General features: G+C 41.7%; 1 protein-coding gene across 1 annotated transcript in view; it reads right to left on the reverse strand.

Moving 5' to 3' along the window:
• SMURF2 (SMAD specific E3 ubiquitin protein ligase 2) overlaps positions 1-19,462 on the reverse strand; it is a 95,161-nt gene extending 75,699 nt beyond the window's left edge. The window contains exon 1 of the mRNA XM_037495244.2: positions 19,210-19,462. Coding sequence (XP_037351141.1) covers positions 19,210-19,261 — 52 coding nt within the window. The 5' untranslated portion in view covers positions 19,262-19,462. The remainder of the gene's footprint in view (positions 1-19,209) is intronic.
• Positions 19,463-19,737: the final 275 nt, after the last annotated feature.

Below are 19,737 nucleotides of genomic sequence, written 5' to 3' on the forward strand. Positions count from 1 at the left end.
TAACATGCCTCTATTGAAAAATAAAAAATTGTACAGTCTACTTGGAAAGCTATGACTAAGAAACACATAACAACTACCATAAAATTAATACACAACAGGGCCTCCCTGGTGGCGCAGGGGTTAAGCACCACACTATGAAGCAATCTGCAGCCTCTGCAGCATGAGTTCAATCCCCTGCCCGTCAGGGGCCAACCCACAAGGTGCAGCTGACCTCTCCTGACTCGCCCACTGCACCTCTCAGCAGTGTACTTCAGTCAATCTGCCTGTTCTATTCCCCACTCTGTCTCTGGTGAATCCTCTCACCCCCGGCATCTCTGGCCTGTACCCCAGCTCTTGTATGCATAAATAAATAAATCTTTAAAAAAAATTAATGCACAACAATTAATGCTAAATTACCAAAACATTTAGAGTCATCACAAAGGGTGATTCAAAATAGAAAAGTTCAACTAACAGAACAAATATTTACCAAGCACACAAGTATATGAAGGCTCTGTGTGTGGAAAACAAACACCGTAACTAAGTTATATCATCCAGCAAGGCAGTTAAGACAAACAAGCACAGCAGAAAGCGCTAAGTAACAGTGCCCTGAGTACAAGCACAAAGTTCTGAGATTTCAGAAGAAAGGACTCAAACTATCGTCTAAATTATTTGAAAAAGCTGTACAAGGAAAATATACTTTTAACTAAACTCTAAGAGTGGGTATGCTTTTTAATCAATAGAGATGAAACTAGAGAAAAGAACTCAGGAAAAAGAAACATACAAAATTTAAAAATGAAAGAGGCAAGATATATGAGAGGGTGAAAAGTTCTCTAAACCTGGGCTAAAGAAGGTGCGGGGAGGAGATAAGGTTTATAAGATACACAAAGTTAATTTTTGGAATGATTTGAATGATAGGCTTAAGTCTGGATGTTATTCTGTCAACAACTGGGAGAAATTAAAAGACTGACGTAACCAAAATGAAGCTCTAGGTGCAATTAATCTGCTAGCAATGTCTAAAGTGGGTTTGACAAAGTGTTCAAAGCAGAAGCCACGTGTTAACTATAGCAACAATCTCAGTCTAACGTAATCAGGGCTAAATTATGGTAGTGGTAGTGGTAGTGGAATGAGTAAGAACAGAAAAGGAAGGAATGGGTCAAAGAGATTTCAAAGGAGAAACATGGGACTTGCCATTAATTGAGCAGGGGGAATTGGGGAATTAATTATAAATCCAAAATTAATTAGACACACTTATCAACTCCTACCTACCTACTGGATAGAATCCAGACTCCTTAGTTTATCATTTAGTGTGTACAATTTGTCCTAAGGTATTTATTCCTCTCTACCAGCGCCCCCCTCACACAAACACACACATATAACTTGATAATTTATATACTTGGCTTTTTGATCATGCTTCTCTCCACCTGGATGTTAAAACAGTGTGAGTGTAGGTGGTGGGTTTGTCTAGACCACGGGAATTACTTAGCCTGAGATCCACCCCCTCAACCACCCAAAAGGAAAAACACGCTAAAAGTTACCAAGAGAAGGGGGAATCCACAGTCTGGCAAAAACTACCAGCATCCTCTACCCCACCAGCTGGCAATTTACAAAGTAGGTGAAATCAGTAACTGATTACAGCTGGGCATCCACACTAAGAAAAAGAAACCAGGTGAGAAATGAAGCTTTCCACTATACATTATTTTGTACGAGCTAAATTTGCAGGGGTGTATACATTTAGCTTATTCAATGTTTTTGAACTTTCTAAAATCATGCAAAGACAAAATGTGTTAATAGCTTACTCAAGTCACCTCAAACCATTCACAATCATAACAAATTTCCAAGACTTGTTCTTCATACTTCAAATCAAATAACACTATCTCAAAGGCAACTCTCATCTTCTCCCTTCCCAATTGTGTAAGAAAAAATTTAAATACAGAAAAAAGGCTAAGAAATTCCTTGATTGTGTATCAATATGAACATTTTTAAGCCTAGAAAAAGTAAAAAAAAACCACTTTTTAATTTCCCTATTAAAGTACATTTCTGGGGGCCTCCCAGGTGGCGCAGCGGTTGAGCGCTGGGTTGCGAAGCTGCCCGCGGCCTCTGCAGCACCGGTTCGATCCCCGGCTGCTCCCGGCCACCTGAGGAGGGTCCCACATGGCGCGCAGACCTCTCCTGCCGCCCGCTGCTCCCCTCAGCAGTGTACTTCGGTCCTTCTGCCTGCTCTGCTCCCTGCTCTGGCTCTGGTGAATTCTCTCACCCTCCCGCACTTCTGACTGTACCCAGTGCATGTATAAACAAACAAGCAAACAAACAAACAAATAAATAAATAAAAACATGCCTCTATAAAAAAAAAAAAAAAAAAAAAGTACATTTCTGGGCCAGCAATATCTTGACTATGTATGAAAAGACTGCAAATCACATAAACATATCCCGTTAAAACCCAACTAAATGTAGCCTCAAATCAGCTTCCCCAAAGCCAGATCCTCAAAACGCCTACAGCTGTTGAAATGCCACCCACCACAAGAAGTGGAATAGGGGAGAAGTCCACGTGAAAAGAGACAACAATCTTAACTGCTGTGGTTAAGATTTCTTACATCTGCAAACTCTCCATACAAAAGCTGTTCTGTTTTTTGACCTGGGTACTGGTTATATAGGCGTGTTAAGTTTATGCAATCTTAACTGCACACTTATGATCGTGGTACTTTTTTCTGTGTACATAAAATATACCAATAAAAAAATTTTTTTGAGGACCATGTGAACTCATTGCTCCCCAGGCCCTCAGATAGGATCCTGAATTTTTTTTTCTTTCTCTTTTAAATTTAATTTTTTTTTTAATGAATTTCCATTGTTCTACATCTCTGCTAGTATTTTGACAGCACAGGATTTTCCCCGTCAGGTGGGAGCTCGCCCAGCACCAAAGCACCAGTCTCCCCCACAGTCTACTGTGCCCTCCTCCTTCCCCTCCACAACTTGAAAGTTGAGCTTCATTCATTTCATAGTAAACTAACCTCTGCATATGACCTCTAGCACCACCACAGGGACCTGGGCCTCGCCAACTAGCTCCGGGACTCAGAGAAGACAGGGACAACCTCCCTTAGCAAATGGGAAAGAGATTAGACTAAAGACTATAAACTCAGACACCTTTCCAGTGGTCAATTCTCTCAGGACCAACTAAGCTGTGAAGTGAGCAGCCTCACAGTAGGTGAATGAAATAAACACAATCCCTGGCCTTCAGGAGTTCCCAATCGAGCAGGGATAAAAGGCATAGAGCAACATCAGATAAAAAGTAAGGAAATCTGAATAAAGTGTGAATTTTAGTTAATAATAGTTAATAATGTCTCACCATAGGTTCATTAATTGTAACTATTCCTTAAGATTAATGTTAAGATTAGTTAACAACAGAGGAGACTGGATATGGAATATATGGAAACTATCTTTGCAATTTTCTATAAAAGTAATCTAAAATTATTAGTAATTATTAAAAAACACAATAAACAGAAAATATAAAAATAATTTGTGATAAGTCACCTGAAGTTAACAGGATGCTGAGAATTAAGAAAGTGTAAGTTACATTAAACAGAGCCAAGAACTCCTTGAGATGACCAAATGATGAGAAAAATAATAAGCAACAGGAGGATCCCTGTGAAAAACAAGGCACTGAAGTAGGAAAGAGGTTGGGTTTTCTAAGAAATTAAAACAAAATCAATGTCACTAAAGTATAATGAGCAAAGAAAAAAGCAGTTTCCAGATTATACCGGCTGTTGTGTAAATAACATCTCATCTCAAGTATTATGCAAATTCACTTGAGGGTTTGAAGCAAAGGAACAAATTATCCAATTCACACTTTAATTTTTGAAGCAGCTTTGTGGAGAGCAGATTAAAGAGTTAAAGAAAAGCAATGCAAGAGGTCACATGATTGAGATGGCCCAACAGGCAGCTAGCAGCAATCCTACCCCTTAAACATCAGAGAAAGTTTTAAAAGCCAACACAACTCCACTACTCATCACACCAAGAGGACTGAGTGATCTAGGAGTTAGTGTTTCTGAACCACTATTCACTATAGCCAAGAGATAGAAACAACATAAAAGGCCCACGGATGGATGATTGGATAAAGATGCATGTAAATACACAACAGACTACTACTCCACCATTAAAAAAGAAGAAAAAAAGGATGAAATCTTGCCATTTCCAATAACATGGATGGGACAACATGGATGGAACTCAAGGAGTCAGAAACAAAAACAAATCACAGATTACCATTATTTCACTCATGTGGAATATAAAGAAAAATGTATTCACATGGATTATAAATACAAAGCAAACAAATTATCAAATCCTTCCGCTCAATAGCAAAATAGCAGATACCAGAGGGGATGGGGAAGGGGTAGCGGGAAAGGGTAGAGTGGATGACTGGACAGTGGATCGACTAGACCTGTGGTTGTTATAGAGCAACCCCGATATTAAACGGGTTCCTGGCTGTGGGTCCTCACCCGCGCGCTTTAAAGGGACTTATGAATACTCTACTACAGACACACACAAAAGGGTTCATAAAAGGTTTATTTACAAGAGAAAAAGAAATAAGGAAAATGTACAACTCAGGGAGAAAATAGGGAAATAAAGTCTTTAATGCGTCCTACCCGATCCGACGACCTGGAAACCCAAAGTCACTCTCAGAGCTGGCCGGATGCTGCGAGCTGGCCGAGAGCCCCAAATGGAGAGCCCCCCAAAGCCCACGTGTCTGCCTTTTGTATCCACCTGGCTGCTTAACCCCACCCTCAGGTCCCAGCCACCTTCCCTTTGGTGGTGATGGGATTTGGAGTTCCCAGTGTCTTTGGCTTTGACCTGGGGTGGGGGTGGAGTCCACAAAGCCTATATGGAATTTGCTTTGGGACATCCTTTTCCCCCCTAACATGGTGACGGGTGTGGCTGTAGTATACTACATACATTTACTGAGGCTTGAAGCTATACTCCTGAAATTTACCTACTATTGTAAACCACTGCTACATTAATAAAGACGTAATACTTTATTATAAAGTAAAATTTAAAAAAAATTAAACTGACTCAGTGGGGGAGTACTAACATTCTTTATCAGCTCTGAATTATATTATTTTTTCAATATAAAAATCACTCCAGAGACTTAAAGAATTAAAATCATTTGGTTGCATAAATTATTTTATTCAAATAGTATCTTTTTTTACTGGTCTGCTTCTATTTCCACTGACTACCTTTCTTATCCTACACAAAAATTTCCAATTTGGCTAGTGCCATTTGGTAAGTGCTCTGCAATCAAATTCCTGGAAACTTCAAAGGCAAAATATAAAATAACTAAATTATAAAATCTGGGAAACAGTATCTATGAGATTAGTACACCAAAGAGTATGTAGTCTGTCCCAAAAAACAAAAGGAAGTAGTAGCAGCAGTTAAGATTTATTTATTCATACAAGAACCGGGGTACAGGCCAGATGTGCAGGAGGATAAGAGGATTCACCAAAGACAGAGCGGGGAACAGAACAGGCAGACAAACTGAAATACACTGCTGAGGGGAGCAGCGGGCCGAGCAGGAGAGGTTTGCAGCGCTAGGTGGGTATCTCCCCCGTCGGCCATCAAACCTGCGCTGCAGGGGCTGCGGACAGCTTCACAGCGCTGCACTCAACTGCCTGCGCCACCAGGGAGGCCCTCCCTAGAAAGTCTGCTAAGGCACATTCCTCCTGACCTTGTAGCGTCTATAGATTCTTTCCTTGCATCACATTCTCCTACAGCAAAAGAAAGTAGGTAATAAATATACTTACCAGCTCACTGAGTTTTGCAACTCAGAGTTTTGCATTATAATCCTTCTAAATATAGTAGTTACCTATTATGGGCTAAATTAATCCCTGGCCTCTCTTCAACCAAAGTAAGTGAATTGTTTATTACAGAGGCCTCAAAACTGCCAAACGAAACAAAATTATTAGATTTTACTCTCTTTTAACTAAGTCTCCACATATCATCGCTAAAACAGACATTTTAAATTATAATCTCATGTATGTGTTTATTAACCTTTACTCATTTAATAAGTATCTATTCAGTACACAAATACAAATAAGAGATAGTTCGGAGCTAAAAAGGCATTCACAGCACTACAAAGGAGTTCACAGCACTATGGGGGAAAACATCAATATAACCAAATGAATTTTAAGTCAGTATGATGAATGAACAATGAAGAATGCTAAAATATTGCGGAGGGTGAATAAGGTTGTGCTGAATGTTCTCTATTTCCTCCTCCAGATCCATTCTCCATCCTTTACCCCAGGCTTTGTGTTCTAGGGGGTTTACCTATGAACCACATAAATAAGCTCTTTTGACCTCTGGTTTCAATTGGGTTTTATTAGAAGCAACAGTCTTTCGGGGTCCCCATACTTTGACCTTGCTGGGCTAAAGATGGTGCAATTTTCTATCACTGCTAGTATTTTGGTGCTTATTGAACTCCCTTAACCCTGCGCCCATACACTGGAGTCCCTTCAAGACATCTTTCACCTACTGTGACATTATTACCTAATTTCCTAAAAGGACCCTAACTGATAGAGAGGGACACCTAACTCAGCCTAGGGAGGTCTATGAAGACTTCCACAGGGGATGATGCTTCAGCTAAATAATTAGGCAGGAAGACTACGCAGGTAAGGAAGGTAACAGTCTAAGGACACAGCACTGTCAAAAGCATGAGATACAAGAGACTGTGACGAGAATAAGAAAAGGTCTGGAGTTCAGAGTGCCAGAGCACAGGAATATCATGGGAAGACAGGAATGATGAAAACAATGCTAGAACCAAACCATAAAGAAGTTTTAGATGTAGGTCTTTAATAGATCTGGTTTCTATAATAAATTTAAAGCAAAAAAAAGTCATAGGATAGGGGGTGAACGGGAGAGATGACTAGAATTTAAAAGAGAACTGAAAGACATATCAACCAAAAATCAATGAGCAGACCTTTTCTGCATCTTCATTTGAATAAATTAATTAACCAAATGCAAAGAAAAGGAAAGAAAAATGGATACACATCTCTTCATCAGATGGATGGGGTTTTTCTTATTTTCAATTAGCTCATGTATCTGCAAGTGAATGTTACTACTGCTGAAATGAGTAAGGGTTCAACATAAATTCTAGTCTATTTTTTCCTTTTTATAAATATAAGTGTTAAGAAAACATTAATATAAAATAAATGAGAAGGGCCTCCCCGGTGGCGCAGTGGTTAAGCGCTGGGTTGCAAAGCTGCCTGCAGCCTCTGCAGCACTGGTTCGATCCCCGGCTGCTCCCCGGCCACCAGAGGAGGGTCCCACATGGCGCGCAGACCTCTCCTGCCGCCCGCTGCTCCTCTCAGCAGTGTGCTTTGGTCCTTCTGCCTGCTCTGCAACCCGCTCTGGCTCTGGTGAATTCGCTCACCCTCCCGCGCTTCTGACTGTACCCAGTGCTTGTATAAATAAATAAGTAAATAAATAAATACATAAATCTTGAAAAAAAAACTTAAAAAAATAAAATAAAATAAATGAGAAGTTAAAGAGTATTGTTATACAGTAATGCCATCAAATTTCAATTTTTTATATGCAAAAAAATCACAATGAAAATTTTTTTTTAATTTTTTTAAAGGATTTTTTTTAAAGATTTATTTATTTATTTACACAAGCACTGGGTACAGTCAGAAGCGCAGGAAGGTAAGAGGATTCACCAGAGCCAGAGCAGGGAACAGAACAGGCAGACTGACGAAATACACTGCTGAGGGAGCAGCGGGCGGCAGGAGAGGTCTGTGCGCCATGTGGGACCCTCGCCCGCTAGCCAGGGATCGAACTGGAGCTGCAGAGGCTGCGGGCAGCTTCGCAGCCCAGCACTCAACCGCTGCGCCACCAGGGGAGGCCCACAATCAAAATTTTCTAACTTTCTAAAAAACATTGGAATTTCTTTGACTTTCCTATTTTTTAATGAAAATTAGTTTTAATTATTAGTTAACAACAACTTGATCAGGTCCTTCAATTTTGCTGAAAATTAAGGATTGGAAACCACTGGACTTGTGAAAAGATATTATTCAGTCACTACAGTCAATGTCCTCCCAACAACTTCACCATATTCTGGTTTGTCTCCTTGGTGCCCTGGAAGACCTCTTACAACAGGACAATGTACTTTTTGGGATAACCAAGAGATGTATATTTCTTTCGTAAACTAGAGGGAAGAAAAGATGAAAGACTAATGAATTTTGGAATCTGGAAAGTGAGCTCCCTTAAAATATCCATGGACTTTCATTCTTTCATTCTACCCTCATCGTATGCACCACTAACTCTAGCACTATTTGTTTTTTACATCCCTCAAGTCTTTTCTCTTTGTTTACACTGCAAATTCCCTGAAAGCAAGATCATGTACACTTATTTTGACTTTGGGTTTCATTTTTACAGACCTTTATTCATTCTTGATATTTACTTGTGCAGAAATATCTCCATCTGCTGGCAAGAGGTAAAACTACAGGCTATTTTAGAAAGGTTGGCAAGCTACAGGGAAAAGTACTAAATCATTAAAACCTGGATTCAAACAATTCCCCCACCATCAAAATCCTGCAAAAACCTGAGTCATTCCAAATATTCCTCAAAGTTCTTTTACTTCTAATCAAAAATAAAAGGGACTGTGGGTAATGCAGTTAATTGTCTAAATGATGGCTATCATAAAGTTAAAAAAATTGTAATATAGTAGCTAATTTAACTATATAAATTGTTTTTTTAAAAGATTTATTTATTTATTTATACAAGCACCAGGTACAGTCAGAAGCGCGGGAGGGTGAGAGAATTCACCAGAGCCAGAGCGGGGAGCAGAGCAGGCAGAAGGACCGAAGTACACCTGCTGAGGGGAGCAGAGGGCAGCAGGAGAAGTCTGCGCACCATGCGGGACCCTCCTCTGGTGGCCGGGGAGCAGCCGGGGATCGAACCAGCGCTGCAGAGGCTGCAGGCAGCTTCGCAACCCAGCGCTTAACCACTGCGCCACCGGGGAGGCCCTAACTACGTAAATTCTTGATAATACATTAGTACTCTTAGATGTATAAGACATGTCTATTTTATAAGGCAAGATATCATTTAAATCAACATCTACACTACTCATTATTAATGTTATACTTGTGCCTAGAAAACACAGTTTATTATGTTACGATTAAACTCCTTAAAACACTATCTTGGGGCCTCCCCGGTGGCACAGCGGTTGAGCGCTGGGTTGCGAAGCTGCCCGCAGCCTCTGCAGCGCCGGTTCGATCCCCGGCTGCTCCCCGGCCTCCAGAGGAGGGTCCCACATGGCACGCAGACCTCTCCTGCCGCCCGCTGCTCCCCTCAGCAGTGTCTTCGGTCCTTCTGCCTGCTCTGCTCCCCGCTCTGGCTCTGGTCAATTCTCTCACCCTCCCGCGCTTCTGACTGTACCCAGTGCTTGTATAAATAAATAAATAAATCCTTTAAAAAAAAAAACAAAACACTATCTTGGTCAAATATGACTAGAATACAAAACATTAACATAATACTTTATAACTTTAACAATACCTTTCATATCTATTATTTTGCTTCTTGTTCAGAAGAATCCCAAAGTAAGTAACACTGTCATTTTAGCATGTATTGACAAATAAAGACCCAAGTGCCAAGATGTGAGTGATTTGTTTAAAGGCACAAAGCTTATCAATGACAAGAGAATCTGAACCCAAATTTTCTGCCTCCAAGTTCTGTACTCTTTCTACAACATCCTAGCTACCTCCCACAAAACTGCCAAGTCAAATAGTAAGTATAGATATCTGCTTTAATGGCTCCCAGAATGCACTGTGGTCAAATAAAAATCTGCTTAGATTCTAATAAAATCAAGTTTCTTCCTTTTGTCTTATAAAAAGTATAAAAGGAAAGCATGTTCATAACATAAACTATAAAAGTTATATATATACACACACACACTCACAGTCCAAGCCACATTTAATGAAACAACTACATCATTTTTTTCTTCCTATTGTCACATTTTAGAAATGTTTATTCTTATATCTCACTTTTTCCAAAAATTATTTGTGGGGCAAATAACTGGTAAATAGACAAACCTTTTTAAATCATGTTTGTTGGAGTCTCCCTGGTGGCACAAGGGGTTAAGTCTCAGCACTGTGAAGCTATATGCTGCCACAGAAGCATGAGTTTGACCCCCTCCAGGGAGCTAAGCCACACAGCCCAGCAGACCACTCCTGTCTTGCCCTCTGCTCCCCTCAGCAGTGTATTTTGTCAATTTGCCTATTCTTCTCCCCACTCTGTCTCTGGTGAATTCTATCACAAACACACACACATACCTCTGGCCTACACTCTAGCTTTTATACGCATAAATAAATCTTTTTTTTTAAAGATTTACTTATTTATGCATACAAGAACTGGCATACAGGCCAGAGGTGCGGGGGGTGAGAGGATCCACCAGAGACAGACTGGGGAACAGAACAGGCAGACTGACTGAAATACACTGCTGAGGGGAGCAGCAGGCGAGACAGGAGAGGTCTGCCGTGCCATGTGGGTATCTCCCTGGCCAGGAATCAAATCCGCACTGAGGAAAAAGGCTATGGACAGCTTCACAGTGCTGCACTCAACCCGCTGCACCACCGGGGAGACCCGAATTTGTTTTTATTTTAATTAAATCCATAATAGAAATTTTTTAAAGAAAAATATAAAGCCCAACCAGAGTTCATGATTTCTATGTCCATTCATAGTACTACATAAAAATTATCAGTGTACATAGCACATGTAAAAATTTGATCCTAAACCACAACAGAATCCTAAAGTAAAGATTAAATGCTTATAAAGCTATACTTATAAAATGTTTACAAAAAGCTCTTTATCAAAGTTTGAAACCAAAAGGCTTATGTTGAGGTAATCAAGAAAGTGTGGACTATAAAGAATAAACTTATAAAGACAGAATTGCTGAGAAAGGGAACAGAATAGAGTCCAGAAATACAACTACATTCTGTATTGTCAGCTGATGTTCAGCCAAGGAGCAAGAAAACTCAATGGAAGAAAATGTAAGTATTTTAACAAATAGTCCTGGGAAAATCAACATCCATAAGGAAAAAAAGTAAACCTTGACCCTTACCTCTTATATTATAAAATATAAGTCAATTGAAGGATACACAGAGAAGTATCTTATGTATCAACAAAAATTATGTAGACACATGGAAGTGCTTTTAGTGTGTGATCTACTTTTAATGAACATTTTATTTAAAATTTTATATTTAAAACATCTTATATTTAAAATTTTTTAAAGAATCATAGCTCTAAATGTAAGAGCTAATATTATAAATAATTCAGAAGAAAACATAAGAGAAAATCATTTTAGACTATAGATTTAAAAAAAGACTCAGGACATAAAAAGCATGAATCATAAATAAAAAGTGAGCAGCAGCACTTAATCAAAATGTAAAACTCTGCTCCTTGAGACTAGGGGGCAGGGACAAAACACCTATCTGTAAAGGGCCTATATGCAGAATACAAAAAGATTTTCAAATTCATTAGAAAACAACCTAATTTTAAAACAATGAGCAAAAGATTTGAACAGATATTCACCAAAAATACACAGATGACAAGTCCATAAAAAAAGTGCTTAACAATGTAGGTCATTAAGGAAATGTAAAGCTACAGAGAAATATCTCCATATACCAAATAGAATGGCTCAAATCAGAGACTGACAATAACAAGTGTTGCAGTGCTGGCTAGGATTGGGAGCAACTGGCCTCTCATACACTGCCAGTAGAAATGGAAACTGGTACAACTTTAAAAAACAGTTTAACAGATTTTTTTTTAATTAAACACATATCTACCACAAGACCAAGAATCCTAATCATTTACCCCAGAGAAGTAAAAACATGTTTCCAAAGAGATGTGAACGCCAATGTTCATAGTGGCTTTATTCATGTCTCTGGATATTTATGAATGGGTAAACAAAATGAGGTATGTGTACAATGTAATATTCCTCAGGAACTAGAAGAAACAAACAAGTGATACACAACATTAAACAGGTCTTAAAATCACCCTGCTAGGTGAAAGCCTGACTCTACATACTGTATGATTCCATTTCCATAAAATTGTAGAAAAAGCAAAACCATAGTGACAGAAAGTAGACTGGTGTTTGCCAAGAACTAAGGATGGGAGAAGGAAACTGCCTATGAAGGGACATAAGAAAACTTTCTGGGAAGAAAGAGATGCCCTTTGTTCAAATCACCTAGGTATTAATTTCTACCCAAAATGAATCACCAAGATTTAATTTAAAACTTACTACATCTGTTGTCAATTTTCAGTAAGAAACTAAGCCATACTGCCCAACTCAACATACGTTTTGATACTTAATATCATATCAAATGTATTTTTTAAAAAGTAATCAATGCCTTCAGAAGTTATTCTGTAACAAGCATGAAATTTCCCACTTTGTTGAACTAATTATACATTAGTGAAAAAAATTCAATAGGGGGCCTCCCTGGTGGCGCAAGGGGTTAAGCACTGCACTATGAAGCAATCTGCAGCCTCTGCAGCATGAGTTCGATCCCCAGCCAGCCAGGGAGCAGCCCACATGGCGCAGCAGACCTCTCCTGACTCACCCGCCCGCTGCTCCCCTCAGCAGTGTATTTCAGTCAGTCTGCCTGTTCTGTTCCCCACTCTGTCTCTGGTGAATCCTCTCACCCCCCATATCTCTGGCTTGTACCCCAGCTGTTGTATGCATAAATAAATAAATCTTTAAAAAAAAAAAATTCAAGAGCCTCCTGGTGGCGCAAGGGGTTAAGTAAGGGGTTAAAAAGCAATCTATGAAGCTGTCCGCAGCCTCTGCAGCATGAGTTTGATTCCCCCACATGGCGCAGACCTCTCCTGTCTCGCCCGCTGCTCCCCTCAACAGTGTACTTCAGTCAATCTGCCTGTTCTGTTCCCCACTCTGTCTCTGGTGCCCACTCTGTCTCTGGTGAATCCTCTCACCCCCGCCCCCCCACACACACTTCTAGCCTGTACCCCAGTTCTTGTATGCATAAACAAATAAATCTTTTTTTAAAAAATTCAAGAAAATCAGTATTTTAAATGTAAAGTCAACTGTAAAAAAATTCCAAATACTGACACTTAGAAAATAAACACCAATAAACAAGTGATAATCTGACGCTATGTAACTAGTTTAACATAACTAAAAAGGTAATCACATCACTATGGAAAGGAAGAATTGGTTAGTAAATTATTACAACTAAACAGCAATTTGGGGGAAAATGACTTCTTAACCCATTTTTTTAAAACTAAAATACAATGTACTTAAGTATTTACTAAGCCTCCTGAGGAAAAAGGCCTACATATAATAGAAATAAAAAGTGGAACAGATTTGACTTCTAAAATAATAAATTTCTGCATGTCCAAAAATGGCCAAAATTAAAAAACAAAAAGCAGACCGTGGAAAAAGTTTGTAGCAAATATGACAACAGATTAATGTCTTTTTAATTCTCAGGCAAATCACTAAGGTCCTAACAGATAACTAGGGCAAGGTCAAACAAGTCAACAAACAGGCAGGAAAATCTACTTCACAAATAATGTTTAAATACCAAAGGTCATGAAATTAGTAAAAAACATAAAAAAAAGAGCCAGTGCTTATAACATATAGTAAAAGGAACACTTATCTGTTCACTGCTGCTCTAAATAGACATGATTCTTTTTATGTAGAACTTTAATCAAGAACTTTAAAAAGATTCACACTCTTTAACTCACTAGCATGCTTTTGATGGAATTATCCCACGAAAATAATCCTTAAAGAAGAAATCAAAGTCAGGGCCTCCCCGGTGGCGCAGCAGTTGAGCGCTGGGTTGCGAAGCTGCCCGCAGCCTCTGCAGCGCCGGTTCGATCCCCGGCTGCTCCCTGGCCACCGGAGGAGGGTCCCACATGGCGCGCAGACCTCTCCTGCCGCCCGCTGCTCCCCTCAGCAGTGTACTTCGGTCCTTCTGCCTGCTCTGCTCCCCGCTCTGGCTTTGGTGAATTCTCTCACCCTCCCGCGCTTCTGACTGTACCCAGTGCTTGTATAAATAAATAAATAAATAAATATATTTTAAAAAAAAGAAGAAGAAATCAAAGTCATCTATACCAAGATGCTTGCAGCAATTACTACAATAGCAAAAGTTTATAAATTAAAAGTTAACACAAGAAAAAAATATCAATGATGGTATCCTCTTAAATGGTTATCCTAAAAGCATTATTCCCAGTCCCCCTTCCTAGTGCCTATTCCTGTCCCCCTTCTTATTGTCCCAGGAATGTTTCTAAACTGCAAATGGATCAAAGCAGAAATACGTCCATGGTTCCCACTCCTTGGGGAAAAAAAGGAATGAGTGACAGTAGCCATGAAGAACATATACAGATCTACACAGAACTACTTACATGTCTCTAGCATTTACTCACTAAAATGCCAAAGAGTTCTTAACTCTTGGCGAAACAAGGATTCTGCCTTTGTGGAGTTTACAGCATAAACAAATGCCCTTCAGTGAGTCAGGTCTGATACTACTACAAGCGTCTCAGTCAGAGAAGAAAGGTCAATTCAGGTCAAGGGAAGTTCTAGGGATAAAGGTAATCCTTGAATTGAGCCTTAAAGGATGAGCAAAGATGTAAAGGAGGAAGGGTAATTTCAAATAAATGGAACGTATTTATTTTATTTTTCCACCCAGGTTCTTAAAAGTTTGTAAATAAAGAACCTAGGTTCTGACATGCATTTAACCTCCCCAAGTCTCAGTCGCTCCTATCACTTAGAACCATTATGAGAACTAAAAGTGATGACAGTATATGGCGGGGCATTTAAAAAGCAGTCAACACATTTCAATTATACAGAAATACATCATAATGCTGATCACAACAGTATATTTCCAGTGTCCAGCATTCTTAGACCAGAAAACGTAAATAAGAGAAAACAAAAATGAAGACAAAGTAAGAAAAACCAGTAAGAACAGAGCTAAAAAACCCATCACTACAAGGGTCTCCCTGGTGGTGCAAGGGATTAAGACACAACACTATGAGCCTGTCCACAGCCACTGCAGCACGAGTTCAATCCCTGGCCAGGGAGCTGACCCACATGGCGCAGCAGACCTCCTGTCTTGCTGGCTGCTCCCCTCAGCAGTGCATTGATCTGCCTGTTCTGCTCCCCACTCTGTCTCTGGTGAATCCTCTCTCACACATACCCCCCCACCCCACATCTCTGGCCTGCACCCCAGCTCTTGTTTGCATAAATAAGTAAAGTGCAATAAATAAAGAAAATAAAGTAATCTAGGAGTAATTCTTTATTAAAATTTAAAAAAAAAACTATTAACACAGGGTCAAATAGTTCTTTCTATACACCATGATGACATCCTCATGCTAGACATTACAACAGTAAAATAATTTATATTCATAATGATACTGAATCATAAATAAAATACTGAGTGGTTAAGTATGTTCTCTTTGAAAGGAATTGAACATACTACATATTTAAAAGACTTTCATCACAGTGACTAAAATAAAAATCTTGGGCCTCCCTGGTGGCGCAAGGGGTTAAGACACAGCCTATGAAGCTGTCTGCAGCCACGAGTTCGATCCCTGGCTAGGGAGCAACCCACATGGCGCAGCAGACCTCTCCTGACTCGCCCGCTGCTCCCCTCAGCAGTGTATTTCAGTCAATCTGCCTGTTCTGTTCCCCACTCTGCCTCTGGTGAATCCTTTCACCCCCCCACACCTCTGGCCTGTAAAAGGGGCTATCAAGTTTAAAAAATAAATAAAATAAAACTCTTGTTGAAGTATGATCCTTCACTTACTTTGACAACTGAGTCACATGCTAAATTATATGCTAAATAAATGTGTTAGGATGTTGTGACAGTTGCAGTTCAACCGACAGGAAAAAAGAAGCCATGATTCAAATACAAACTCACACACTGTACTGACCAATGAAAAAAATGACATGAAGCACCTAGGCAGGCTCAACTGCCTGTCTGACTAGAAGAAATTACTTAAGAGAAAAGGAAAAAGCTATGTCACATTGGTTTCCTCAGAAGACAAATAAATAAAGTGAATTGGGAACACTGAAATCATTAACTCCTCTAGAATAAGTCACTGTGACACACAGACACATTCCTACTTAGGAAGGCTTGAATCAATAAATTATGCAGTAAAACGTTACTAAGATAGCAGCATATCTAGTGAAACTTTTGAAGTCAATTTTCTTTAAGCTACAGATGAGGTTAACATCACTACTACCAAGGGTTTTATAAATTAATAACATAAGGAGCAGTATACAAAAATGTTTAAATTACAAAAAGGTGTGCAATAAATGTTCTGGAGAAGTAATCTGTGATTTCTCCACTTCAAAGACTTTCAAACACTAAAAATACTACTAAACTGTTTTTCTAGTCTTAATTTTCAAAAACAATGATATAAAAAATTATCCCAATTTTTTTACTATAATCAAATACAAAGTAGTTTCTATCCAAACCCCTGTAAGAAAAGCCTAGGTCAGATACTCATAAGTATAATGGATATAAATGTTATAGTTTATAATCAATTTGTTCTAGAAATGTAAGGTGAAGTTGATAGCTTTACCATATTGGTCATTTTAATGATCACATATTAATGGAAGTAGCTTAATGGTCCAAACCAGATTTTAACCACCAATGGTCTGAGGAATCTTAAATTTGGAATTAAGTTAGCCCTGCCTTCTTAGCATCAACAAACACCAAACAATTCACTAGGTGATTGTGGCCCGACAAATGGTATGTGGGAAAGTCTAATATGTGTGGTGGCCAGAGATCTCATGGCTCAAATATTTCTTCTCCTTCAAAGTGCACATGTGTGTCACCATGCAAAAATTGTTTACACCTTTTGGTAAAGGGGCAACGCTACATTAAAGATTTAACTGAGTAGCTTCAGTTTACAAAGTACCTTGGAATCAAAGGCACTCAATAAAACTGAAAACACTAGCATGGTAGTAACTTAAAGCAAAGCACAGTAGTATTAAAGCATCTTACAACCCAAGTGTATTGTAAACCAAATATTCACTGTGGCATCTGCCTTTATTTAGACATTTTTCCTCTATTATGGAACCCGGATCTAAATGAACTGTTAAACACTTAGTCTAAAGGTATGCCAAACATTTCTTAAGGTCTTAACAAAGAATCAACTTTTTTTTTTTTAAACAAAACGAAGCCTAGGTTAAATATTTTATTTGGCTTCTCAAGATGGGCTGAAAAGTTGGGCACCAGCTCCAGACCAATTCCTGGACGCACATCAAACACAGTCCTGTCATTTATCCAGTCAGTCAAAACAATCTTTTCCATCTAACCCTTTAATGTCTATGTCCTTAAAAGCTGCTAATTGAATCCAGCCACTGAAATCTATTTGTTAAAATTCTATACCATCTAATTTGTAAATTAACAAAAATGGAAAAAATATATGCTAACTTTCCTGGTAAAACAGAAGAGAATCCACCACATGTACCCAAAAGGGAGAGTGCAATGATTTTAATATTAATAGTTTTCTCTTAGAATATGACAGAGATAAATTCCCAATGGCCTTAAGAAACTGAGAGTGCCTCAAGCTGTTTTGACAATTAAGGGGACACAGTGTAATTAAAGTTCCTCAGAAAAATATCTTAAAGTGCAAAATCACCCTGAAAATTTACTCCACTGTTCCCTCTTCCCACCTCCCCAAATAAATGTAATATTTTCTCTTGCATTTTTATAATGTATCATATGCAGCAAAGAAACCACAAATACACACTTTCAGAGACACTGAGTCACACTAAAAACCTCAGTCATTTTATTTGCAGGAAATCAAAATCCCTGTTTTCACCGTCATTTTCTCATTTGTACAAAAGGTAAAAGAAACGGCCAACAGCCTCTTTCTGATGCTTTTTGCACACCTGGAGTCACAGGTTCTTCCCATGATCATGGACACAGGACTGACGGCAGAGAGGAACAACAGCAAATAAACTCTAAAGCAACAAAGATCCCTTATAAAGGTGTCCATTAATCTTTAAGAAAGTGGATGGGGGCACTGGAGAGACAGGCATCCCCCAATCCAGGCTTTCCAGTAAGAATCACTCAATGCGTCTTTGCAATTTTCCCTATAGGGAAAGTAAAACTGTCACAAAAGTAAGATATTTTTTTAAATTGCAGCGAATACACAGCCAGGCTAAATTCTCAAATACCCAATTCACCGCAAGTTTTTATCCCAAAAGTCCAGCCAGTGGACCGGGATTTGACACACAAGCACACAATTGCAAAATCAGTCCACATAAACCTCAAAGTCTAGTGTCAGCTAACATAATGCGTGTCTGCTCTTACACGAGCACACATGCACCCACACGCGCACACGCACAGACCCTCTCGGGGACACCAACCCGCCGCACACCCAAATATCAACATTGAAAAGTTGCTTCTAATAAGAGTGACACTAGGATAGCTGCACCGGTTCCAATGACCCTTTTCAAACTAAAAATAATGTCCCCTTAAAATGGGATAACATTTTGTCAGAATACCAAAAATGGCCTTTTAAAAGGGCACAAAGTACCTGCGGTGTGAAAGCGTCGGCGCCCTTGGAATCAAAGCCCGTGGCAGGGGCGTCTTCCACCGAGCAGCCCCTCCAGACATTCTTTTCCATTGAGGAAAGGGAAGGGGCGGAGGGTGAGGGGCGAGAGAGCAACTTGGCTTCCAAGTTTGTCCGCGCGCACCGCGGCCAACGAACCCCCAAAAAGTGCGTTTTCAAAGCAGGTCAAGAGTCACAAGGGAGACGGGCGCGCCGCGGCCTACAGGGAACAGCCCGAACCGCGCGGCCCGCGACCTCACGCCTCCCGGAGCCGGCGCCGCGCGGGCCGGGCAGACACCGCGGCGGGGCCGCCGCCCTCCAGGCCGCGGGGCTCAGGTGCGCGCGGCGGGCACGGAGGCGGCGCGCGCGGGCGAGGCGGGCGAGCAAGTTCCCCGGCGGGGCGCACCGCCCGCGCCCGCGCTCCATCTTTGAGGGGTGTTTACCGCGCGCGGCGGCCGCCGCCCCCCGCGGGACCCCGCCGCCCCCCGCGACCCCGCCCGGGCGCCCCCCCGGCCCGCGACGGCCGCGCTCGCACCCGGCCCCCGGCCTCCCGCGCGCCCGCCCCGCCACAAAGACCCCCGGGGCCCCGGACGGCGCGGGGCGCTCCCCGCCGCGGCCGAGGGGAGCCGCCGCCCCCCGCCAGGCCGCCCCCGCCCGCGCCCCCGCCCGCCTCACCTGTCAGGCGCAGCTTGACCGGCCCGTTCCTCCGGCCCCCGGGGTTAGACATGTCCCCGGCGGCGGGGCGGCCGGCGCGGGGCCCGGGGCCGGCGCTGCGGGCGGGCGGGGGCGACGGCGACGCGCGGCGGAGTCACCACAGCGGCCGGGGCTGCGGCCCGAGCAGCCGGCGCCGCGGCCGCCGCGGCCGGAGGGTCCCGGATGTGCCGAGCGGCGTCGCCATGAGCCGCGGAGGGAGCGGGACGCGCGCCCCCTCCTCCCGCCCGCCGGCCCGGGCCGCACAACAAAGCGGCCGCCGCGGCCGCCGCGCCGCCTCCGCCCGCGCCCGCCGCCCCGCGCGGCCGCCTCTGCCCGGCCCTCGGCGCGGCCCGGCGCGGCCCAGGCTCCGGCGCGGCTGGTCGGCTGAGGCGGGCGGTGCTCGGCGGCGCCGGAGCAGACGCGGGGACCGGCCGCTTCCTCTTCCACCCGCCCTCTTGTCTGAGGGAGCCGGGTCCGGGGGCCGCCGCCGCCACTCGTCTGCCGGGGGGC

This window comes from Talpa occidentalis, unplaced genomic scaffold, assembly GCF_014898055.3.
Source record: "Talpa occidentalis isolate TD23 unplaced genomic scaffold, MPIMG_talOcc4v2.1 talOcc4.7, whole genome shotgun sequence".
NCBI classification, from domain to species: domain Eukaryota; kingdom Metazoa; phylum Chordata; class Mammalia; order Eulipotyphla; family Talpidae; genus Talpa; species Talpa occidentalis.